We start from the raw sequence: 25,470 nt of genomic DNA, 5'->3' as shown, positions 1-25,470 counted from the left end.
CTCTGGAAAGTGGGATCACACGCAGAGTTTTGAGCCTGCAACATAGGAATCGTGCCCCAGCCCCACGCCGTCCCCTGCACGAAAAGAAATCCCCTACTCTGTGCACTAGTGCCAGAACATCGCTGTCTGCCTGAATCGTCCCCTAGTGTCTGGGGCCTGGAGCTTTCTTCGGTCTCCAGGGAGGCATCCCACGCTCTGTGATTTCTAAAGCCACTCTCGCTCCGCAGGTGCCACTCGGGCGATTCCGGGACGCCCATCTTTCCTGCGCCCGCAAAACCTGGAGAGGTGGAATCAGTTGCTCCGGGGCGGCCACTGGGCATGCTCCGTCGTCGGGCAGGTTCGGGACTGTCAGCGGCTGTGAGCAGTGCAGGTCTTACTGTTCCTCCCCCGGGGCCGGAACGCGATGGCGGCTGCAAGCGCCTGCAAAAGCAGTGGTAGCAGCAGCGATGCGTCCAGCACAGGCGAGGAAGAGCGTCTGCGGCGGCTCTTCCAGACATGCGACGGCGACGGCGATGGCTACATCAGCAGGTAGGCGACCCTCCGCCCAACTCCGGCCAAGTTGTTCACGCGCTCGCGAGGAAAGTTTGGTTCAGGGATCTTTTCTCCAGCTGGGCCACAGGGTCCAGGGGCTGCTCTGGCTGCCTTCCGGAGGTACCTGCGGGTCCCCAGGTAGGAGGCGCTGCTTTCCTGGGGCTGCTGAGGCACCGCAGGCTCCAGGGCGCGATGGGGGACAAGTGGGAGACCCAGGCTGGAGCGCTGTCAGTAACAGACTCCTGCAGGAAAATGGCTTAGGGAAAACACCTGAGTCCAGACAGAGGGCAGAATTCGTCTCCTAGTAGCGATCTAAACACTCTACTCCGGGGCACAGGAAGCCACCAGGAGCAAACTAGGGTTTGAGGAGTCTAGAATATAGACCCACCCTCCTCCCCACCCAGTTCGGAGGTGTGTCCTCACAACTCCATTCACTGCTTCCAGATAGATTCAGGTCTCCGGATGTGGTTTTAGCCTACGGCTAATGATGAGTACTGTCCAAATTTGTAAGCCTTAGAAGCTGAAGCCAAACTGTGGACTGTAAAGCTGTAATGTGCTTTTATGAAAGGTTGACATCTGAGAATAAAAGAAGTACGCTCCGCAGTTTGAATTGCCTCCAACAAAACAGGCAGTCTAGCTTTTGTATATGCTCCCTTTCTTTAAACTATGTCTTGGGGATTCTCAACATCCATTCTAGAAATTTGAGGTTGCCTGCTTGCCATTTGCCCTTGCCTACCTAAAGAAAACAGGAATCAAGGAATATTTTCCCCAAATTACCGGAAAGCACTCTGGAATGGGTCATTTAACTTGTAACAATTAGGCAGGTTAAAAAAAAAAAACAAAAAACAGCATTTGAGACTTGATTGAATTATCAATGACGGTGGATTTTTATTATCTTTTCCAAAGTTTCATTGAGAAATACTATCAAGACAAAAAAAATAATAATTCTGTTCTAAAATAACAGTATGTAACTCTGAAAGATCCCACATAGGGTTTTATGGGTTTTGTTTTTGTTGTTCGTGTGTTTGCTTGTTTGTTTTCTCATTTTTTTAAACTTGAATTCATTGTGATTTTTTAAAGTTTATTATAGTCTGGTTTTGGGGTTTGCCTATGTAAAAGGTCTTTTTCTCATTGTAATAGTAATAAAAGAATTCTATATTCAAGTTGGAATGCAAAAGGAATTTAATTTCACCAGGCAAGGATGTTTACAGGAAATTAACAGCATTCTTATCTTTCCCTACCTAATTTGGCCTATTAATACATTGCTTTATGTGAACTAAACTTCACGGTATAAATGCTCGTTTTAGTTTCATGGATCTATGTACCCTAGAGAATAATGAATGCTCTAAACAAAATCCGAGGACTTTGTTTTGAAAACTGAAAACTTCTCCTTTCATTAAACATGAGTTGGCGTTTCCACAAGGAAACCTTATGATTACCACAGGGCCGTCATTGGCCAGCTTCCTTCTTCCTTTCCACGGCTCGATCTGCATGTAAAGCACCCTAATTATCTCACAACACAGAGCTTCACCCCCAAGTTCTAGAGGAAGATATAAAAGAGCATAGAAGTATGTGGCACCATCATAACAAGGCTTACCCAAATATCTTATTTTTCAAATTGGAACCCTTTGCCGCCTCTATTTGCAACAGAGCGTGAGAGAAATTGTGATGCAGCTAGGTACAGTGGCCCATAAACAAAACCTGAGTTCTGCCGGTAAGAACAAGCAGTAGCTCTTGGATGGGAAAGTAGTCATCAGTCTATATAAGTTGCCCTCCATAATAATCTTCATGTGACTGTCTTGGCTGTAGTCCTCTACCTAAACCAGAGTGGGCTGGCAACCTTATGTCTGGAAGAAAGGAAAATAAAAGAGAGAAGCAGTGGGGGGGTGTGAATGTCGGAGTCAAAAGATGGGACTTCCCACTGTTCATGTTCTCTTGGCATATGCTTCCTCACCAGGAAAAGACATTGGCTAACTGAAGGTTCCTGGAATTGGTGATTCTAGCAAAAAGCTTCTAAACTGTCAAAGGGATGCAGAGCCATCCCCAGTGAGGAGCTGAGATGAAACTGTCACCAAGCATTTACCCTGGGCAGGATAGGATTTGGATTGTGCCTGACATCACAGCAGGCTCTTCTAGTACACTTCATTAGCCTTATAATGACCTAACCCCATGTTTCACAGTAGTGAATTAGCCTTATGATGACTGAGTCCCTTGTGTCACAATAGTGAATTCTGGATCCCACTAATCACATTATTGGAAGTAGCAGGAGTTAGGTTTTGTCTTTTCGCTTCAGTGAAAAGCAGTAAGAAGTTGTTTCTCTCTCTCTCTCTCTCTCTCTCTCTCTCTCTCTCTCTCTCTCTCTCGTGCAAATATAGGTGTTCAAGTCACTCTACAGATGTGTGCTTTCACTTATATGGAAACCTTCATGTATGTGGATACCTTCATGTATATAGAAACCAGAGGTTGATATCAGGTTAATTTATTTTTAAAGCTTTTTATCTTGTGATCTTTATTTATGTATATGTGTCTGCACATGCAGAAGCTGGAGGTGTTAGATCCCTACAGAAGTTGAAGCTACACAATTGTGAGCCACCTGTCCTGGGTGCTAAGAATTGACCCCCAGTCCTTTGGAAAACGGGTGTGTGCTCTTAACTGCTGAGTCTTTTCTCTAGCTCTGTCCCTCTATTTTTGACACAAGCTCTTTCACTGACGCTGGAGCTCAGTGATTTACTGAACTGGTAGGCCAGTGAGATCCCAGGATCCTAGTGACTCCGCCTCTTCAAACCTGAGATTGATTTTATGTGTGCATGTCAGTCAGTAGCTATTTATGTACACCCAAGCTCAGTTCCTCAAGCTTGCTTCATCAACAGTCCAGAAAAAAAGCTGCATATTTTGAGCATATCTGACAAGTATCTAAAGCTCAATACTTACATAACCTTCCCCCTAAATCTCAGCTCAACTTTGGGGCACTAAAAGTTGGACAACCCAAAACCTGTTCTCTTTGGATCTCACTTCCCCATCCTACCCATTGCCCCAAAGCTTAGCAACCACTAACCAATAGTATATCTCTCTCTTGTGTGTGTGTGTGTATATATATATACACATATATATACATATACATATATATATGGAATTATATATGCTCTTTTGTGATTGTAGTCTTTTTTCCAGTTAGCTAATGCTTTCAAGTTTCTGCCTGTTTTAGTGTGTATCAATGCTTCGTTCCTTCTTATGGCTGAATCATATTTCATTGTAATGATACAACATATGCTGTTTGTTCATCAGATGAGGAACATTTGAATGTTTCTGTCTTTGGACTCCTGTGAGTAATGCTGTCATGAATATTCATGTACACATTCTTGTGTGCGAATATTTTCTCTTCTTCCTAAGTATATTCCTCGAAGTAGAGTTCCTTAGTGTAATGGAAATTCTAGGCGTATGTTTTTGAAGAAGTATTAAAAAGCTTTTTAGAGTAGCTGCACCATTTCACATCCCTACAAGTAGTTCTAACTTCTCTCCCTCTCCAGGGGCACTAATTATTTATGGTCACACTGCTGTGTATACAGTGGTACCGCATGGTAGTTTTATTAGCATTTTCCTAATGGCTAATAATATTGAATATCTTAATGTGTCATTATTGGCTATTTGGGGTTATTCTTTGGTGAAATGTCTGTTCTATTTAAAAATTCTGTTATTTATCTTATTATTAAGTTATACAATTGCAGAGCACCCCCCAAGCTGATCTTTACAAAAGAAAGTATATTTCTTATATCAAAATGGGTTCACTTTATCCCACTGATATTCTCTACGATAGCAACAAACTTTGTCTTCTAAAACATTCTTGTCACCTTGTAAATTTCATGGTTATTTACTATTTTGATGGTAGCTATTTTTCTTTTGTAAGGACAATAAGCTCTGTGTTTTGCTGAAACTGGTGCCTGCTGTAGCTTATGATGGTATAGCACATTCAGCAAATTCCAGTGGAGAAATGATCACATATAATCAGTGGTATATGTGTTCTTGTATATTGAAAAATTCTCTGAGCATTTTTGCTCAAATATCTTTTATCTTTATCAGATACATCAAGTGGGCATGTACTTGATGAAAAGATCTTTTCCTTTAAAATGACTTCTTCTATTTTATGGAAGGTATTTCTGTAAATTTTTTGAAAAACATACAAATGTACAAAAACAAAATCCCAAGCATGTTGACCCTCTAGTATGTTACACATGAATGGATTGTTGGGAGAGCATCTGGTGTTCATGGATAGGAAAATAGTGGGGTTTTTTCTGTTTTTTTAAATTGAATATTCTCTGTATTTACATTTCAGGTGTTATCCCCTTTCCTCCAGTCCCATCCCCCTGTTCTTCCCATTGCCTCCATGAAGGTGCTCCCTCTCCCAACCTTGTTCTCTCACCTCAGCACCTTGGCATTCCCCTACACTGGGAAAATGAGCCTTTGCTGGACCAAAGTCCTCTCCTCTCATTAATGCCAGAGAATCTTATCCTCTGATGCATATGTCCCTGGAGCCATAGGTCTCTACACGCAAACTCATTGGTTGGTGTTTTAGTCCCTATGTCTGAATCCATACCATGCAGTTTTTTATCACAATTGATCAGGGATGGTGATTCCCCCAGAAGTGTTTTTATTGTTGAGAATGGTTTTTGCTATCTTGGGTTTTTTAGTAGTTCAAATAAATTTGCAAATTGTACTTTCTAACTCTATGAAAAATTGAGTTGGAATTTTGTTGGGATTGCATTGAATCTGTACATTGCTTTAGGCAAGATGGCCATTTTTACTATGTTGATCCTTCTAATTCATGAGCATGGGAGATCTTTCCACCTTCTGAGGTCTTCTTCTATTTCCTTCTTCAGAGACTTGAAGTTCTTGTCGTACAGATCCTTCACTTGCTTGATTAAGGTCACACCAAGATATTTTGTATTCTTCGTGACTATTATGAAGAGTATCAAATCTCTAATTTTTTTCTCAGCCTGTTTATCTGTTGAGTGGAGGAAAGCTATCGATTTGTTCATTATTTTTATATCCAGCCACATTGCTGTAGATGTTTATCAGTTGTAAAAGATCTCTGGTGGAACTTTTGGGGTCAGTTATGTATACTATCACGTCATCTGCAAATAGTGATACTTTCACTTCTTCCTTTCCAATTTGTATCTCTTTGGCCTCTTTTTGCTGTCTGATGGCTCTAGCTAGTACTTCCAGTACTATATTGAATAGGGAAGGAGAGAGTGGGCAGCCTTGTCGAGTCCCTGATTTCAGTGGGACTGCTTCAAGTTTCTCACCATTTAGTTTGATGGTGGCTACTGGTTTGCTCTATATAGCTTTAACTATGCTTAAGTGTGAGCCTTGAGTTCCTGATCTTTCTAAGACTTTTAACATAAAGGGGTGCTGAATTTTGTCAAATGCTTTCTCAGCATCTAAAGAGATGATCATGTGGTTTTTGTCTTTGAGTTTGTTTCTATAGTGGATTATGTTCATAATTTCTGTATATTGAACCATCCTTGCAACCCCGGAATGAAGCCTACTTGATCATGGTAAATGATTGTTTTGATGTGTTCTTGGATTTAGTTTGCAAGAATTTTATTGAGTATTTTTGGATTCGTGTTCATGAGGAAAATTGGTCTGAAGTTCTCTTTCTTTTTAGCGTCTTTGTGTGGTTTAGAAATGGGTGTAATTGTGGCTTCATAGAATGAGATGGGTAGTGCTCCCTCTGTGTCTATTTTGTGGAATAGTTTGGAGAGTATTGGTATTAGGGCTTCTATGAATGTCTGATAGACTTCAACACTAAACCCATCTGGACCTGGGCTGGTTTTGGTTGGTTGGCTTTTGATGACTGCTTCTGTTTCTTTAGGGGTTATGGTGCTGTTTATATGGTTTATCTGATCCTGATTTAACTTCGGTACCTGGTATTTGTCTAGAAAATTGTCCATTTCCTCTAGATTTTCCGGCTTTGTTGAGTATAGGCGTTTGTAGTAGAATCTGATGATTTCTTTAGTTTCCTCAGTTTCTGTTGTTATGTCTCCCCTTTCATTTCTGATTTTGTTAATTTGGATACTCTCTCTGCACCCTCTAGTCAGTCTGACTAAGGGTTTATTAATCTTGTTGATTTTCTCAAAGAACCAGCTCCTGGTTTTGTTGATTCTTTATATAGCTCTTTTTATTTCTATTTGGTTGATTTTTAACTCTGAGTTTGACTATTCTCTGCAGTCTACTCCTCTTTGGTGTATCTGCTTCTTTTTGTTCTAGAACTTTCAGGTGTGCGGTCAAGTTGTTAGTGTATGATGTCTCTAGTTTCTTTTTGGAGGTGCTCAGAGCTATGAGTTTTCCTCTTAGCACTGCTTTATTGTGTCCCATAAGTTTGGGTATGTTGTGCCTTCATTTTTTGTTAATTTCTAAGAAGTCTTTGAGTAGAGCATTGTTCAGCTTTCATGTGTATGTGGGCTTTTTGTTGTTTTTGTTGTTACTAAAGACCAGCTTTATTTCATGGTGATCTGATAGGATGCATGGAATTATCTCAATTGTCTTATATCTGTTGAGGCCTGTTTTTCAACTGACTGTTTTGCAAAATATGGTCAATTTTGGAGAAGATGCCATAAGGTGCTGAGAAAAAGGTATATTCTTTTATTTAAGATGAATATTCTATAGATGCCTGTTAAATCCATCTGGTTCATAACTTCTGTTAGTTTCATTTGTCCCTGTTCAGTTTCTGTCTCCATGATCTGTCCATTGATGATAGTGGGGTGTTGACGTCTCCCACTACTATTGTGTGTGATGCAATATATGCTTTGAGCCTTAGCAGAGTTTCTTTTTATGAATGTGGGTGCCCTTGTATTTGGAGCATAGATTTTCAGGATTGAGAGTTCATCTTGATAGATTTTACCTTTGATGAATAAAAAGTATCCTTCCTTGTGTTTTTTGATAACATTTGGTTGAAAATCAATTTTATTCAATATTAGGTTGGCTACTCCAGCTTGTTTCTTGAAACCATTTGCCTGGAAGGTTTTTTTTTCCCAGCCTTTTACTCTGAGGTAGTGCCTTTGTTTGTCACTGAGATGAGTTTCCTGTATGCAGCACAGTGCTGGGTCCTGTTTTCATATCCAGTCTGATAGCCTATGTCTTTTTATTGGAAAATTGAGTTCATTGATGTTAAGAGATATTAAGGAATAATGATTGTCGTTTTCTGTTATTTTTGTTGTTAAAAGTATAATTATATTTGTGTACCTTTCTTCTTTTGGTTTTGTTGCAAGAGGATTATTTTCTTGCTTTTTCTAGGGTATAGTTTTCCTCCTTGTGTTGGAGTTTTCTATTTGTTATCCTTTGTAGGGCTGGACTTGTGGACAGCTTTGTGTAAATTTTGTCTTGTCCTGGAATATCTTGGTTTCTACATCTACAGTAACTGAGAGTTTTGATGGATATAGTAACCTGGGCTGTCATTGTGTTCTCTTAGAGTCTGTCTGATGTCTGTCCAGGATTTTCTAGCTTTCACTGTTTCTGTTGAGAAGTCAGGTGTAATTCTGATCAGTCTGCCTTTATATGTTTCTTGTCCTTTGTCTCTTACTGCTTTTAGTATTCATTCTTTGTTTTAAACATTTGTTGTTATGTGTCCAGAGAAAGTTCTTTTCTGGTCCAAACTATTTCGAGTTCTATAGGCTTTTCGTATGTTCATGGTCACTTCTTTAGGAAAGTTTTCTTTTATGATTTTGTTGAAGATATTTACTGGGACTTTTTGTTAGGCGTCTTCACTCTCTTCCACACCTATTATCCTTAGGTTTGGTCTTCTCATTGTGTTCTGGATTTTCAGAATGTTTTGGATTAGGAGCTTTTTGATTTTTAAATTTTCTCTGACTGTTGTGTCAATGCTTTCTCCATTATCTTCTGCCCCTGAGATTCTCTCTTCCATCTCTTGTATTCTGTTGGTGATGCCCGTGTCTATGACTCCTGACCTCTTTCCTAGGTTTTCTATTTCCAGACTTGTTGCTTTTTGTGTTTTCTTAATTGTTTCTATTTCCATTTTTAGATCCTGGATGGTTTTGTTCAGTTCCTTCATCTGTTTGCTTGTGTTTTCCTGTGTTTCTCTAAGGGCCTATACTTGTTTATCTGTGTTCTCCTGTATTTCTTTAAGGGAGTTATTCATGAGCTTCTTGCGGCCCTCTATCATCAACACGAGGCTCGATTTTAAGTCCAAATATTGTTTTGTGGTGTGTTGAGATGTACACTACTTGCTATGGTGGGAGAGCTGGGTACTGATGTTGCCCTGTTGTCTTGGTTTCTGTTGCTTAGATTCAGAAGGAGATCAGTCTTGTGTGTTCAGCTCTCTATGGGCAGGCTGTGAGTTCTGAAGGCGATGGACCTTTTCTAGCTATGAGTGCAGATGGAAGCCTGAAGGGCACTGACCCAAACAGTAGTGTGATGCCTACATCCTGAGAGTTCCTGGAGGCATCTCCCTAAATAATCAGTGGAGAGAGTGTGTGGGCTTACCTGTGGGCTCAGTAGGGAAAGTGCTCCTGCATCTCCTCTGGGTGCTCAGTTCTCTTTGGGCAGGCTTCGAGCCCTGATGGCAGTGTGCCTGCTCTGCCTGTCGAAAGTAGTGTTTTTAAGTTCACTAATTACACAAGTTGGTTTGCAAATTCAACTGTATGAATATACTGAAAATTATTCATCCCATTAAACTAGGATGAATTTTTTAATGTGTAAATCATTGTTATACAAAGCTGTCTCCTTGTCCCAATTTTGTCTGTTTCAAACCTGAGCAGATCTTGTGAGTGCAGTCAGAGTCTCTGAGATAGTCTGTTTCTCTGAAACACACTGTTTCCATGACATCATTCACCATATCTGGGCTCTTAGAACCTTTCTGCCTCCTCTTCTTCATTGATCCCTGAGCCTTGATAGGAAGATTTGATAAACATTTGCTGCTTAGGGCTGAGTGCTCGTAAGTTTCTCACTCTCTGCACATCTTACAGTGGTGACTCTCTGTGTTCCCATTTACCACAATTAGAAAAGTCTCTATTGAGAACTGAGGGATACACTCATCTATGGTTATAACAATGTCAGTAGGAGTCATTTTATTGTCATGTTCCCTTAGCAGAATAATTGTAGTAAGCTTTTCTTCCCTTAGAGCCCAAGACCCATCTAGTTTCCAGGTTCTTGGTTACTTTAGATATGTAAGATATGGGTTCTATCTGATAGAGTAGACCCTATATCCAGTAAAAAGTGGTTGGTTATTATAAGTGTCATGCTGCATGTGTGAAAAATCAGATAGCAACTTGTGGTAGTCATTTTTTGTCTTCTGCCTTTTGGGTCCTCCTTCTCTATCTTAGTTAGGGTTTTACTGCTATGAGGAGACACCATGACCAAGGCAACTCTTATAATGACAACATTTAATTGGAGCTGGCTTACGGGTGCAGAGGTCCATTATCATCAAGGCAGCAGCATGGCAGCACCCAGGCAGGCATGGTGGAGAACAAACTGAGAGTTCGATATCTTGTTACAAAGGCAAACAGGAGAAGACTGAACTCCCATGTAGTTAGGAGGAAGGTCTCATTACCCACAGTGACAGACTTCAGACTTCCTCCAACAAGGCCACATCTACTCCAACAAATCCACACCCACTCCAACAAACCACACCTCCTAACAGTGCCACTCCCTGGGCCAAGCATATTCAAACCACCACGTCTTTTGGCTTCCCTTTGACTTGTCCACTGGTCCGCTCCTTGATTTTTTTTTTTTTTTTCACTTTAAAAACATCATGCTGTTAAAGACAAAACCCAGGGTTTGGAGACAACTGAGCACTTAGCACTAAGTGTTGTTAGTGGAGTCTGATGACACTGTGTGCATAGAGAGCTAGAGTTGAGTTGCTCCGTTTTTTTTTTTTTTTTTCTGTATTCTTTGCAACAGGAATTAATATCCCTTTTAAAAGCCTTTTCTATCACACATGCTACACATCTAACCCAAGAGAATGTGTTTTCTTCTAAAGCCTTCAAGACCTTTACTTTTTAATTACTAGCCCTCTATAGTGAGAACAACTCCACATTCTAATTGGCACCTTGGCATTGGCAGTATGGCATTTACAATATTGGTGCAGGTATTTGCATTCTAAATGAAATTACATAGGGATCTCAGCTGGAGAGGGATCTCTGTTGCTTAGTAAATAAAAAATCTCTTCAAATCCCAGTCTCAAAGTGGAAACCATATGGAGGGGAAAGAGTATTTCCTTAGAGAACAGTTGATTGCCAGCTCCTCGTTGTCATTTTAAAAATGTCAGTTTAAATATGCAGATGAGCCATTACCAAACTCATGCCATTGATTATTGATGACTCATACTGATGGAAGAAGGAAAAGGACGGATACCTTAACCTGATTTTGTCTCCTAGTCATAAACAGATGAGATTTGCTCTGAGAACACTGCTGGTGGGCCATCCACTCTTATAAACAATTTGCTGGTAGTTTTATAGGCAAAAGATGAAAGTAATGGGGCTCTTCCCTATACTCATGTCTTGGTTTCTTAAACTTTATCTCTCTAACCAGAACTACTGTGGTATTATTCTAACCCTCTGGATTGCCCTTTTCAGGCCAATCTACTGACGCTGACATTGTTTTTCTATAACACAAAGCAGAGCAGGCATCCTTTAAAATCCTTTAGCCTTTGCCTGTACTTTACAGATAAGTTCAGGATTTTTCTTGGGGCATTTCATTTAAGGTCTTTTCCTGTTGTGCAGTGACTGTGCTATCTCCCTGCACATTCCTCTCACACTCCAGCCTTCAGTGGTACCAGGCTCCTCCAAGCACCAAGCTCAGCACCTGCATCCCCTCTAGAAGCCCCCCTCTCTCCATCTGCCTACTCAACAAGCACTTTCTCACTTTTGCTGGACTCAGTTTCCATGGATCTCTTCCTCTTTGGCCATTTGCCTAAAGCCAGCTCCTCCTACACTCCTGGACAAGCACAGCTCATTCTTGCATTTCCTTTTTCCCAGTGCCCAGAACAGATTTATTTCCCTCAGTGCTACAAGAAAGCTTACTGTTAGTCAGCTAAAGCATGTTTTATTGTGTAATGGCCACTTCAACTGTTTGAAAACATTTAGAAACAGGTTGGTTTTAAATTCATTTAGAAGATATTGTGTTTCTTATATTTAAACATGCATGCACTCTTTAAAAAATAGAATCCAAAATGACAGAACTCACTGTCCTGCTACAGAATCATCATGTGTCTTTAATCAAACACACATAAGACCCTATAATCTTCTCTTTGGACCTTTTATATCATGTTTTCAAGATAGGAATACTTTGATTTGATGAGTCTCATCAATACCAGCTCAGGATTTTAGTGGTAGCATATTCTTTTTGTACTGGCTGGTTTTATGTCAACTTGACACAAGCTGGAGTTATCATAGAGAAAGGAGCTTCAGTTGAGAAAATGCCTTCATGTGATTCAGCTGTAAGGCATTTTCTCAACTAGTGATCGAGTGAGGAGGACCCAGCCCATTGTGGGTGGTGCTATCCCTGGGCTGGTAGACTTGGGTTCTTTAAGAAAGCAGGTTGAGCAAGCCAGGGGAAGCAAGCCAGTAAGTAACATCCCTCCATGGCCCCGCATCAGCTCCTGTTTCCTAACCTGTTTGAGTTCCAGTCCTGACTTCCTTTGGTGATGAACAGCAATGTGGAAGTGTAAGCTGAATAAACCCTTTTCTCCCCACCTTGCTTCTTGGTCATGATGTTTTGTACAGGAATACAAACCCTGACTAAGACAAATTGGTACCAGCAGAATGGGGTATTCCTGTGACAGCCTGACCATGTTTTGGGGATGACTGTGGAAGGACTTTGGAGCTTTGAACTAGAAGGACCATTGGGATTAAGAGCTCTGTGGGATGTTCTGTAGGAGCTTGGAAGATGATGTTAAGAATAATGCAGAAGGAGGCTGGAGAGATGGCTCAGTGGTTAAGAGCATTGGCTGCTCTTCTAGAGGTTCTGAGTTCAATTCCCAGCAACTACATGGTGGCTCACAACCATCTGTAATGAGATCTGATGCACGGTGTGTCTGAAAACAGTTACAGTGTACTCATATACATAAAATAAATAATTCTTTAAAAAAAAAAAAAGAAGAGTGCAGAAGATGGAGGCCTGGCTTGTAGAATTTCAGAGGGAAGATTAAAGACTCGTATCAGGGCTGGTGCTATTTTGATTAGCTGGGGCTGAAGAATCAGCTGTGATTAGCAACATACCATAACTACTAAATTGAAAGCTTTGCATTACTGGGACTATTGATGGAACTAATAAATTAGTGGTGATTAAGAAGAGACCAGCATCACTAAGGTGAAATCTTCTGGAAAACCTTTTCTGAGAACACAGAGAAGCTGTGTTCCAGAGATAGTCAAGGTTATACTTCCTGCTGTGGCTGGACTTGGTAATGTGTAAGAGTCACCCAGGTGGTACTGGTTGTCAAGGAATGAAGGGGTCATGAAGAACAGCTGAGGCTTGACACTGTGAGAGGCCATGGAAGGCCACTGGTGAAGGTGCAGCCTCAGTTGCAATTAATGCCCCAGGACTGAAAAGTCATACAAAGGAATTGAGGCTTGGCACCATAAAGGAAGCCTATGAGAGGCTATTGGTGAAACCTAGTTGCGATGGAAGACAGCAGTGTTTTTGGAGATGCCTATACCATGAGATGACTACCAAGAACAGCAGCAGCAGTGGAGAACAGGCAGCTAGAGCCTAGAAGACAAGATGTGTGCTACAGAGGGCAGAACTGGAGAAGTGAACCAAGTCCTTGGAGGAGCCCAGTAGTTCGTGAGTGGATCCCAGACATTGGATGGTTAGAGTTTGATTTTGCTTTTGAGTGACTGTGCCTTGATATTTTTCCCTCTTGAAGGAAGAAAGTATTTTAATGGAGATCCCAGTTAAGAGACTTTGAATTGAAAAAAAGGCTTTGAATTTTAAAAGAGATTGAATATTTTAAAAGAATTGAAATTTTAACAAGTAGAATTTTGTAAAGACTGTGGAACTCTTAAGGTTATTTAGATCCTGGGGATGAATAAGAAAGTAAGGGTTGAAGCTTAACAGTGATGTTTTTGTATGTCAAGTTGACAAGGGGTCAATTGTACTAGATGGTTTTGTGTCAAATAGACAAAAACTACAGTTACTACAAAGAAAGGAGCCTAAGTTGAGGAAATGCTTCCATGAGATCCCCTTTAGTGATCAAGGGGGGAGGACCCATCCAGTTGTGGGTGGTGCCATCCCTGGGCTGGTAGACCTGGGTTAAGCAAGCAGGCTGAGCAAGGTCAGGGGAAGCAAAATCCTTCCATGGCTTCTGCATAAGCTCCTGCTTCCTGACCTGCTTAAGTTCCAGTCCTGACTTCCTTTGGTGATACTGCGATGTGGAAGTGTAAGCTGAACAAACCCTTTCCTCCCCAACTTGCTTCTTGGTCATGATGTTTTGTGCAATGATAGAAACCCTGACTAAGACACTTAAAGAAAGGCATACTATTTTAGTTAGTCTCCACTGGATAGCTATTTGGTGTATGGTCATGGTAAATCCATATTTTTGCTCTAAAGTAGTTATTATTCAATAGCCTAGACAGCAAAGAGTTTTTTTTTTTTTTTTTTAAGCATTAGCTGCTAGCTAGAATTTGTTTTAATCAGCCCCTAAATATAGGTTATGAGCTAGAGGAGAACCTAAAACTATTCCAAGCTTTGTTTCTAGTGATGAAAGTAGGATAGAGAATTACCTTCACCATTCAGAGTGTGTGAACCACGAAGAAGATTATCAAATCAACATTTTTACCTCTCCTTACATAGTCTATCTTCTGATACGTATTGGATATTCACAATACATTTCTCAAGTAATAAGTTCATATAATAATAAAATAAACTTACCCAATACTAAATTGTAGAGTCTCAATCTCTACTTAGCTTTTTCCCCTTACTAGAGTATAAAATTCATGAACATGACAATAGTGTCTTGGTATTTTTTATAGTACCTGACACCATTCTTGCATATATAGAGATGTTATATCAACATTGAATGAAAGGATGGACTTATACTTCAGATAATTAAGTGAACTAATAAGTAATTAAGTTAATTTTCAAGGTCCCTACATGGTTGCCAGATGATACAGGGTTCTTAGTCTAATTAATAAAATAATTTAAGGATGGACTCAAGTGGAACCTCCAGGACAATTTCATCAAAGTATAAAAGAGAGACAAATAAAAAAATAAAAATAAGAAGGTCCAGATGCCAATCTCAGCAGCTGCCTGAAGACGAAAAGGTAGAAAGAAAAAGCCATGCTGTTTGAGGTACTGGCATGGAGGCCCACACAAGCCAGAGAAGGGTGTTAGAGAGTAATAGGGTCCAGAGTACCAGAAAAAGCACACTTAGGCTCTGGCCAGCCTCAGAGAGAAAGGGAGAGGTGAGGAAGAGGAGAAGGGGGTAGGGAAAGAGAGAGAGAGAGAGAGAGAGAGAGAGAGAGAGAGAGAGAGAGAGAGAGAGAGGTGCTTTGATGTTATTGGGATGATATTAGTTTGCAGAGTCTGATCTTTCAGTTTTGGTGTAAGAGACAGGTCTAACCTAGGACCTGTCCTGGCTGTTGAAACTGCTCTGTGTGTCCACAGACCACATTTTAGCAGCATCCAAATATAGGGTTGCAAGCTGCATTTCTCTCAGGAGTTCTGCTGGGATTCAACAGGCTGCATAGAAGCCAGGTTTCTGTATGGTCTGCTCCTGTGTGGCTCTGTTAATGTAGCGTGTGCTGGCAGGAATGCTGAGTCTCTGCAGGCTCATACCGTCCTCCTATTGATGCCAATGGGGAGAAGAGATATCTAGATTTTAATTCTCTGATTAGCCAGGGTTGAGTGTGTGTTCTGAGAGATTGGGAGGAAAGGAGACAAAACTGACAAGAGAAGTCACAGAAAAAGGGATAGCATCCAAATATCAGTTAATAAAAGAATAAACAGTCATGGTCAAAGAGAAATGTCCTATGGCCTCTTCCTTGGAGGGAGCTATGCTGACAAATTACCTCAGAGAATAGGCCAAAGCTTCAGGTTAGACCCGCTGCTATAGATTGTCAGGCATTTCCAATGGTGAAAGGATCCTTTCTAGTAATATTTTCCCTAAAACCACTATGACAGTAAGAAAAAAACTAAAAATAATGGGGGTTTTCGATTCCTTATACAAAACTTAATTGTTCCTGATATAAGTGCTTTGTATATGTAGAACTCTTCAAAGCTGTTGTTCAGTCTGTTGCTTCAGATAATTCTGTGTTCTTGAATATTGTGGGAACAGAGAAGAATAGTCTAACTCCATTCCTTGTCCTAAGATACATACCTCTCTCTGTGTGTCTCTCTGTCTCTCTCTTCCCTCCCTCTCTCCTCTGTCTCTGTGGCTGTCTCTCCTTTCCCACCTCCGTGTGGGTGTGTGTTTGTGCATGTGCATGCATGCATCCGTGTGTTTGTGTTCCATGGTCATTCTGGGAGTCTCTTTTGTCATGGACTATCTAAACTGTCCAGTTTCCTTTGAAGTGTTTGTCTGCTTTTAGACTCTTTGACCACCTTAGGATGGCTAAATGTAAAATAATCGTTGAGCAGTGATGCGTTTTGTAGGTAGCATGTGATTGCTAGTTGCTTCTGCTCTGTGGCCCCATCAGGATGCGTATTTTTAGGTCAAATTAAAGCCAATCATCACAGAATTTATTTTCAAAAGATTTATTTTCCTGAGCTCTTATTCATATAATTCATGTACATATACACAAACAGGCACATAGGCATGCATGCACACATGCGTGCACACAAACAGGCATGCACACTCTGGAGACAGAGAGACAAAGAGAGACCCCACCTTCATCTGTGTTTCCTCTGCATCTGCAACTCCAGCCCTCATCCTCCTTGGCTCTCTCCTCTTGCCCATATCCTCTCCAGGAAGCTGACTGAGAGATGCTACTCTATGGCAGACTTGAAGGGGACATCTGGTCTCAGGATGAGGGACCATCAGTCAGTAACCCTGACACATAACCAGTTGCACTGTGTTACCTGAAAACTCTTTCATCTTCCAAGCCTTTCATCTAGGTGAGTTGAAGATTCCTGTGGTCAGTTGGAGACCCCTGGAACTGCGGTCTTATTAAACAGGGCAGATGGCTCTGACTTTTGCCTTTACTGGTGGATGACTATGAAGTTATAGATAACCTTGGTAATCAGAGCCCTGTGTCATTTCTCTGTGTGGAGCCCCTCAAGTTCTCATGTTTAATTCCTAGTAGCTGGCCCAGTACATCAATGGTCCTATGTTTCTATTGTACTACCTTGTAAAAGAAGACAGTCTAGATTGCTCTGCTCTTACAGTTACTCAAGTGCCTCATTCAGAAATTGCATGATTTTTGCATTTGAGATTCACATTCTATTCTCCTCTACTCCATCATTGGTGCCTTGAAATTACTAAAGAAAAGACTTATTGTTTTCTATGGATGAATGGAATCATAACTCTGTACCTTCCCAGCCTTATTCAGAAGCTAACATTTTGAGCCACCAAGGGTCAACCTATTACTCAGGTATGGTGGCATGCTCTAGCTACAAACACAGCCTTGGGGGACTTGAAACAGGAAGATACTAAATACAAGGTCAGGCCAGATATGGATGTATTCTTTCCTTTCTCCAATGAGTATTTTCTAATATATAACAAAAAAGGCAAAATATTTAAATAACTCCTAAAACATATAATGCGTATTCATTGATAGAAGTACATTTATATAAATTCATATATATTCATATGAATCTATATAGTACATATGTATGCATACTTTAATGCTCAAATCATTTTATAGGCAGTAAAACTCTTGAAATTGTCTTCTAATGCAAATATTAAACACTCCAGCTTTCTGGTGGTGCAGGAACATCTTTGAAATTTATATGCACTTCTTACAATTTTTTTTCTTACAATTTTTTATAAGTTTTAAATTAGCACACATAATAAAAACCTTTAAAACCATTAGTTAAAGTAGTCTCACCTAGAAGTATGTTGTGGATGTCATTTACTAAAAGAGAAAACTCACCAAGGAAACTGCCTATCTGTCTGAGAGCCTTGCTTTTTCGATAGACCAATTTATAATTTGTGTGAAAGCAAGTGGGTTGGGGGTTTTGTTGTTGTTTAGATTTACTTTTCAATTTTATATGTATTAACTGTTTTGCCTAAATGTACGTATGTGTACTACAAGTATGCAGTACCCTTAGAGGCCCTAAGAGGTCATCAGATAACTCTAGAATTATAAATGGCTGTGAGCAACAACAATATTGATGCTGGAAACTGAATCTTTACAAAGACAGCGGTGTTCTTCACCACTGAGCCATATCTTCAGCTCACCCAATCTGATTTTAGTAAGGAACAAGAAAGTGGAAATTTCTAGTTTCTTTGGAGACTAAGTTAGGTTACAATGATGTTTGGCTGGAGCAGAAAAGTGTAAGAATGTTTTCACATGTCAAACAGATATGTGAAAGAATGTTTTGCTGAAGCAGACACAAATGAAGTAATGTTTTGCTATAGCAAACATGTGAAAAGACACATGATGTTTAGATAAATATGACTCTACAGACAGTTTGAGCTCAGGCTTTGGTTCACTTTGGTCCACCTCACAAGCCTTTGCTGATGTCACACATGTATGATTGGTTTGCCTTACACTGTGTTGGTGAGCTTCACTTGTGATGACTTCATTGAAAAGAACTCACCAGAAAACTTCTCCTGAGGTTCCTGCAGCTTCTTACCACTTCTGAAGACTAGCAAGTTGGGGAGCCTTGCAGTTTCTGGATTAAACTGCTGTTGCTGATTTGTGTGTGGCATCTGCCCAGTGGACTGGACTGAAGCTGCCGATTCATGTTTGGTGTTTGCTAGTGGCCTGGACTGAGAACAAGGAAGACTAGATTTTCCCCCAAAGAACTATTTCTAAACAGGTCTGTTTCCCCTATATCCTAATAACCTTTATTTTCCACTCCCTCTGGTGGGTGGTGAGGTAGAGGGGAGGTTAAGCCCTTATTTAAGTAGGTTTTGAAAAATATATGCCTACAGAAGAATGTGGGTGATTCAGGGGTACTTAAAGGTTCTTTAATATACACTTACTAGCTTAATAATTTTTAAGTTATATTATTAGCAATCATCTAAACAACCAACCAAAAATAGTCTGAGACCTGAAGCCTTTGACTCCTTCAGTTACTGTACCTCATCCCAGAAATCTTCTTTGGGGACTTTCTCCTGACGTCTCATCCATCTGAACTGGAGAGACACGTGAAACATTGGAAAGGCATCTGGAAAACCTCTTAAGCCAGGCCTGCTGCCTTTGCTGAGACTTTAAGTGCCTTCCAGGAGGTTTAAAGCCAGAAAGAATGCCTTTGCTGAGCAAGGTCAAAGGTCAGACGGCGCTGTGTGCTCACTACTGTGAACCCACAGTGATGAAATCCTGGTTTGACAGTCCATTTGGAGTTCAGTCCTAAAAAATAAAAATAAAAGTCTTAAATCATCTTTACGTATTCAAAATAGCTATTTTACAACAGTGTTTAGTGGCAGAAATTATGTGCATACCTATGTGTTCACATGAGTGCATGTGTGTGAGTGTGTGTGTGAGTGTGTGTGTGTTCTTAAGAGCTGGGAATAGTTGGTGTTTTACAAGAGTTAGGCCTTGGAGGAGTTTTAGACCTCAAAGAGTCTCAGTTTATGTCTGTCTAAAAAAAAAGGTCTAATTGGGTGCTCGCTCGATGTGCTTTCAGGGTGGAAGGTTCGATAAAGCTGAGTTCCTGTGCTTTCTCTGCCAAGTGGCTCCTTACCATTAACAGTGTCAGCAAGTAGCCATGTTCAGCCAGCTATTTACAGCACTTTCCCTGGGGACTTTCTCCTGTCGTCCCATCTATCTGAACTGGACACATAAAACTACAGTTGACAATGAAGACATCACCTAAGACTGTGCCTGTGTATGTGTCTATAATGAAACAACAATTATGAACTTAGATAATTAATTGAAAAGTGGCATTTTCCCTGTAGTGTTTCAAATAGTTTTGGCTCCCATAGACTCATGTATTTGAATATGCTTGACCCAGAGAGTGGCACTATTAGGAGGTGTGGCCATATTAGAGGAGGTGTGGCCTTGCTGGAGAAAGTGTGTCACTGTGGGGTGGGCTTTGAGACCCTCCCACTAGCTGCCTTGATGTTAGTCTGTCCTGACTGCAGTCAGATCAAGAGACAGAACCCTTAGCTCCTTCTCCAGCACTGTGTCTACCTGCACGGTGCCATTCTTCCTGCAGTGATGTTAATGGACTGAACCTCTGAAACTGTAAGCTAGTTCCAGTTAAAGGTTGTCCCATATAAGAGTTGCCTTGGTCATGTTGTCTCTTCACAGAAATAAAACCCTAACCAAGACAGTTCCCTGAGTTCCAAATGTATAAAGTGGTATATTATCTGCAAATATAGTTCTTATTAATTTGGTCACTGTTAAAAACACCATAAAGCAGGTAGCTTAATACAGCAGAAATTGGGCTAGAGAGATGACAGCTCAGAGTTTTAAGAGCACATACTGCTTTTCTAGAGGACCTGTGTTCAGTTCATAGCAACCATACTGTGGCTCACAATTACTTATAACTACAGCTCTAGGGGATCCAATGCCCTCTTCTGGTTTCCATGGCCACCTTCCCATACTTTTGCATAAATAAAAATAGTGAATAATGGTAAAGGGTGTGCGTGACTCCCAGTGCTGGTTGTAGGCACACATGGCCATGTCTGGCTTTTTGCACGGAAGCCAAAAATTTCAACTCTGGTCTTGGAGCTGGCAAAGCAAGCACTCTTAGCTAATGAGCCATCTTCCCAAGCCTTGGAATTATTTTCCTCGGTCCTTCCCCTTCTCTTTCAAGGCCTTTCCTTTGTAAATCTGCTATGAAGTAACTATACACATATACATGCATTTGTTTATTTGCAAGAATGGGAGTATCTCACTGTTCGAAAGTGTCACCACTAAATCAATTAATGAAAGTCATATAAATAGTAACGGGATTTGACATGACGTGTAGACTGTTACTTGCTTTTCACTGAAAAGCTCAAAGCTACATAAACATGAAGGACACAGAGCAGTATTAACAGAACATAGTTGAGTGCAAATTCCTGGTATGATCATGTAGGACTATCCCCCTTCCACTAGTCCCTGCACTAAACTAATTCTCCCATCTGCCCTGAGCTCTCTGCACATAGTCTTCATCAGGTAATATCTATTAGTGCCCAGGCTTCCTATGCAATGAGCTTTTCGCCTGAGTGGGTTGGAACGGGTTAAGGGTAAAGCACCCCATCCAGCATGCTTAAATCTTTTCGGCTGGATAAGAATTCTTATTTTTGCTCACAAATTCCACTTAAAGGGGGAAAGCTGTGATTGCAAGCACTGACATATGGATAGGAAAGGAAAATAAGCAGTAGTGGATAAAGAAAGATTCATGAAAGGAGCAGAAAGGATGCGTGAGGAATAGGGCTCCCAAAAGGAGCCTTTTGTTAATATATTTTAGTCAAAGCCGGTTGGTTGTCAAGACAGTCCTGTCCCCCACTTGCCTGCCTCCTCCTCCTCCTCCTCCTCCTCCTCCTCTTCCTCCTCCTCCTCTTCCTCTTCCTCTTCCTCCTCCTCCTTTTTGCTTTCAACATGACATGCCACTGTTTCCTTCACCAAGAACTTCTTGGTCAGTGGAGTGGCCGCAGCCATCTCTAAGATGGCGGCAGCACCCATCGAGCAGGTCAAGCTGCTGCTGCAGGTGCAGCATCCCAGCAATCAAATCACGGCAGATAATCAGATAATCAATACAAGGGCATTATAGACTGTGTGGTTCGTATCCCCAAGGAATAGAGAGTCCTGTCCTTCTGGCGTGGTAACTTGGCCAGTGTCATCAGATGCTTCCCCACCCAGGCTCTCAACTTTGCCTTCAAAGATAAACACAAGCAGATCTTTCTGCGTGGTATGGACAAGAGGGCCCAGTCTGGTGCTATTTTGCAGGGAACCTGGCATCAGGTGGTGCCGCTGGGGCCACATCCTTGTGCTTTGGGTACCCTCTTGATTTTGCCCGTACCCGTCTAGCAGCTGATGTGGGCAAAGCTGGAGCTGAAAGGGAATTCAAAGGCATTGGTGACCGCCTGGTTAAGGTCTACAAATCTGATAGAATCAAGGGCCTGTACCAAGACGTTAATGTGTCAGTACAGGGCATTATCATCTACCGAGCTGCCTACTTTGGGATCTATGACACTGAAAAGGAAATACTCCCAGATCCCAAGAATACCCACATCTTCATCAGATGGATGATTGCACAGTTTGTCCCTGCTGTTGCTGGCCTGACTTCTTAACCTCTTGATACGGTTTGCCATCAGTATGGACGCAGAGGACCTGGTATCATATATACAGGCACGCTTGACAGCTGGCGGAAGATCGCTTGCAATGAAGGCTTTTTTCAAGGGTGCACGGTCCACAATCTCAGAGGCAGGAGTGGTGCCTTTGTGCTTGCCTTGTATGATGAGATCAAGAAGTGCACATAATTATGTCCTGGGTGTTCTCCCCGAGAACAGGCATGTTGTATAATATACCATATTCTTGAACATTCTGGACAGATTCTCTGGTCGTGTCTGTTATCAAAGGCAACTATTTACCAGTTGAAAAGTGGGAAGCAATATTATTCCTCTGACCAGTTTTCTCTTAAAGCCATTTCCATAATGAAAAGAATGATAGGACTCAATCATATTTTTTTATTTCAGTCACTCCTGATAATAAAAAATAAGAGGAAAATCAAGAGTCCTCAGCTACAACAACTACACCTTTTCTGGGGCACGTAGAGCATGCACCCCAGGATGGAGGCAGCTTGAGAGGTGTCTGCTTTAAAAATCACATGGAAACAGAATCCTGAATCAACTCTAGACTCTGGAGTGCAGATTCTGAACTACCTTCCCAGCATTCCTTAGCCCAGCATATGCTGAGCAAACATCTGTGAAACTGCTTCAAAGCCTACGGGGTCCCATGAGGGTCATGATGAGCAAATGGTCCTTGCCAAAATGCTTTATTGCCAGGGGTCCCTCCTACATTTCCATTCATGATGCTAAAAGGTTTGAGGGCACCGTATCAGTCACTGATGGCTCTTTGCCAAAAGAGCTGTTGAGTTCCACCAGGAATAGGCCTACAGCTAACCCCATGGCAGCTGGTGAGCTCATCTATGTGATCTCCCAGAAATCCTCAGAACCTCTGGTCTTTCTGTAGTCTCCTGGTTTTCTGAAGGCAGCACTTTGGGCTCTTATTAATAAATCAACTCAAGGTAAGTAATTTTCAACAAGGTAGCATTAAATGTTATTTTACCTCAACTTCACATTTAATTTTAACTATGGATTCTCCTGACTTTGGAAAATAATAAAAAAAAATTTTTTTAGCAACATTGGGGAGGGTGCACACAGGAAAAATACCCTCCAATATCCATAAGATAATATCTCCTTGTGGGACACAGGTGCTCATTATATAACCCAGGTTCACCCTGAACTTCCTGTCTTCCTCCTGATGCCTCTCCAGTGCTAATATCAAAGTCTGCAATACAGGGCCTGTCCTTAAAAATACAGCTTTAAAAACACACTAATGATTGACAGTATAGCTGGTAAACTCTCCATGATACAGATGTAGAATGGAAAGTAAACTTTCAGAATACCAAATGTCAAGCTTTAAATGGAAACATACATTCTACCCGAATAAGACCCAGTTCTTGGGTTTTGGTTTTGTTTACATTTTCTTTCTTCATCCCATGTAGGACTATAAAGTTGACAGGGAAAATACAGGATTTCTAATCTGGCAATATACTATAAAACTGTTTTTGCTGTGGTTTGAAAATACTGCTAGCGTTAAACTGAGGCTACAGTATCCACAGAGATAAAATCATGTCTCCATTTTGTTCCCCCTTACCTCTGAAAGTGGCTTGTCCACTGTCCTGGGCTTAGCAACCACAGCCCATCCGCATCCACATCACAGCCTTATCTCCATTGCTGCTTCTAGTTTGAATGCTGTTCTCTTGTTCTGCTGTGTCCTGCCAAAAGGAAAAGGAAGAATCTCTGAGAAGCCAACTTTCTGTGGGTGCTGTTGTCTTTGGAGGAGACTAGACAAAAATCATGCTAGGAGGGGTACTTCACTTCTGCTGAGAGAATATTCTTCATATGTATTGTTAAAGGAATGAATGGCTATAGGGAGGGACCTTTGTATTATTGTTCATCTGCTTACATTATTGTTCTTCTTTCTGTGCTTCATTCCTTCTTTTCAGAAATACAGAAATATCATTGTTAGGCCATGTTTTGTCTTTAGTAATTTCTTCTCAGGTATTGAACTACCTTCATAGCTAATAGCTTGTCTAGAATAGAACTATTAGTTAGACATATTGTATTGCCCAGTGGATGGTATTTATCAATATTCTTGTTTAGACATCAAAATTACCTTTCTAGATATGTCCTATAAATTTAACTCTTGTTTAAATACTAAATTAATGTATCTAAAACTTAATTTTGGGACATTTGGTGGGGTCTGGAAGATAGTACAGTAGATGGGGTGCTTGTTATCCCCAGAACCCATGTTAAAAGCCAGCTGCAAGAACTTGTGTCTGTAGAGGTGAAGACAGGAGAACTTTAGGGTTCATTGGCCAGAGATTCAGTCCATTTGATGATCCCAAGGTTCAGGGAGAGAAACTATATGAAAAATAAGGCAGAGAGTAGAAGAAGACATCCAAAGGGCCTCCACATGTGCATACATAGGAATACATGCCAGCACACACAACCACATTCACATACACCCCTCAAGGTGTCTCAGTGCTCAGTTTGTATACCTGAATTACAATAAAGCAACCTATACCTGATCATTCTACAGCCATATCTTCCCCATGCTAAGAAATTTGCTGTTCTTCACTCTGCTTAAGGGATCTTAACTTTTCTACTGTTGCTGAGATTTCTTTCTGGGGGAATAACAAAATCAGCATATATTAATTATACATAAAATGGGGTTTTTATATTATTGTTATATACGTACAGAATTATTTCAGTCATTCACAATGCCATTTGTCCTCCCAATCATTTTGTTCCTCTTCCAAACTAATCACTTTTCTGCTTTTCATGGTGTGTGTGTGTGTGTGTGTGTGTGTTAGGAGCGTGTATGTGTGTATGTGTGTTTGTCTTTCTCTGTGGGTGTGCCTGTATGTTTCTGTGTGTGTCTACATGTGAATGTCTGTCTGCATGTGTGCATGAGTGTGTGTGTGTGTGTGTGTATTCCAATGAGTTCCATTAGAGTTTTTAACAGCAGCATAGACACCTTACCAGAGGCTACACCCTGAAGAAAATGTCCTTCCTCACCAACCATTAAGTGCATATAAATCTTCAGTGGTTGTTCTCCAGCTTTACATGAGCCTCTGTTGCTTAGTGTCACTCCTTGGACTTGAAGAATGTTGAACTGGCTCCCAGGAAGGATCAGCCCTGACCTAGGAGTAATTACACAATTGATTAGTTTAGGGGTCAATTGTGCTATTTTATTCTCGTCAAGTTGGTCAACCCAGGGTTTTCTGTAGTGAGTAGCCGAAAGTTAGCTATACATCAGATCACATAGCAAACAATGTTAACTTGTACCTGTTTCATTCACACTCTCTTTATGTCTGTATAAAATACAACATAGATTGGTGAAGCATTAAATATATATTACAAACTTTCACTGAGGAGAAAATATCAAACAAAAGATTGATCAGACCAAAATTAAATGTTCCCTCATTTGTGAAATTGCTCTGGAGACATTGAAGACTTCTTGTGTTTAGATAATTTCTTTCCCATTGCCATTAAAAGCTGAAGGCTTTAGGGTACCATTTTAAGGATGTTTTTTTTTTTTTTAATCCCAGAAAAAAAATAGGGGGATGAATATCTTTATGTGTGTAAATTGGGCTGCTTAT

General features: G+C 40.8%; 1 protein-coding gene and 1 pseudogene across 2 annotated transcripts in view; both read left to right on the top strand.

Moving 5' to 3' along the window:
* Positions 1 to 403: 403 nt before the first annotated feature.
* Positions 404 to 25,470, top strand: part of MCC (MCC regulator of WNT signaling pathway) — a gene marked incomplete at its 5' end in the record, with an annotated part of 375,431 nt that continues 350,364 nt past the window's right edge. Inside the window, one exon of the mRNA XM_080920142.1 lies at positions 404 to 528. Coding sequence (XP_080776268.1) covers positions 404 to 528 — 125 coding nt within the window. The remainder of the gene's footprint in view (positions 529 to 25,470) is intronic.
* LOC308423706 (ADP/ATP translocase 2-like) lies at positions 21,184 to 22,060 on the top strand (annotated as a pseudogene). The gene has a single exon. The product of its transcript is annotated as an ADP/ATP translocase 2-like (transcript).

The sequence above is a fragment of the Micromys minutus genome, assembly GCF_963924665.1.
Source record: "Micromys minutus genome assembly, chromosome: 8".
NCBI classification, from domain to species: domain Eukaryota; kingdom Metazoa; phylum Chordata; class Mammalia; order Rodentia; family Muridae; genus Micromys; species Micromys minutus.
The sequence above is the reverse complement of the archived record's forward strand: the minus strand, read 5'-3'. Positions and strand labels throughout refer to the sequence as shown.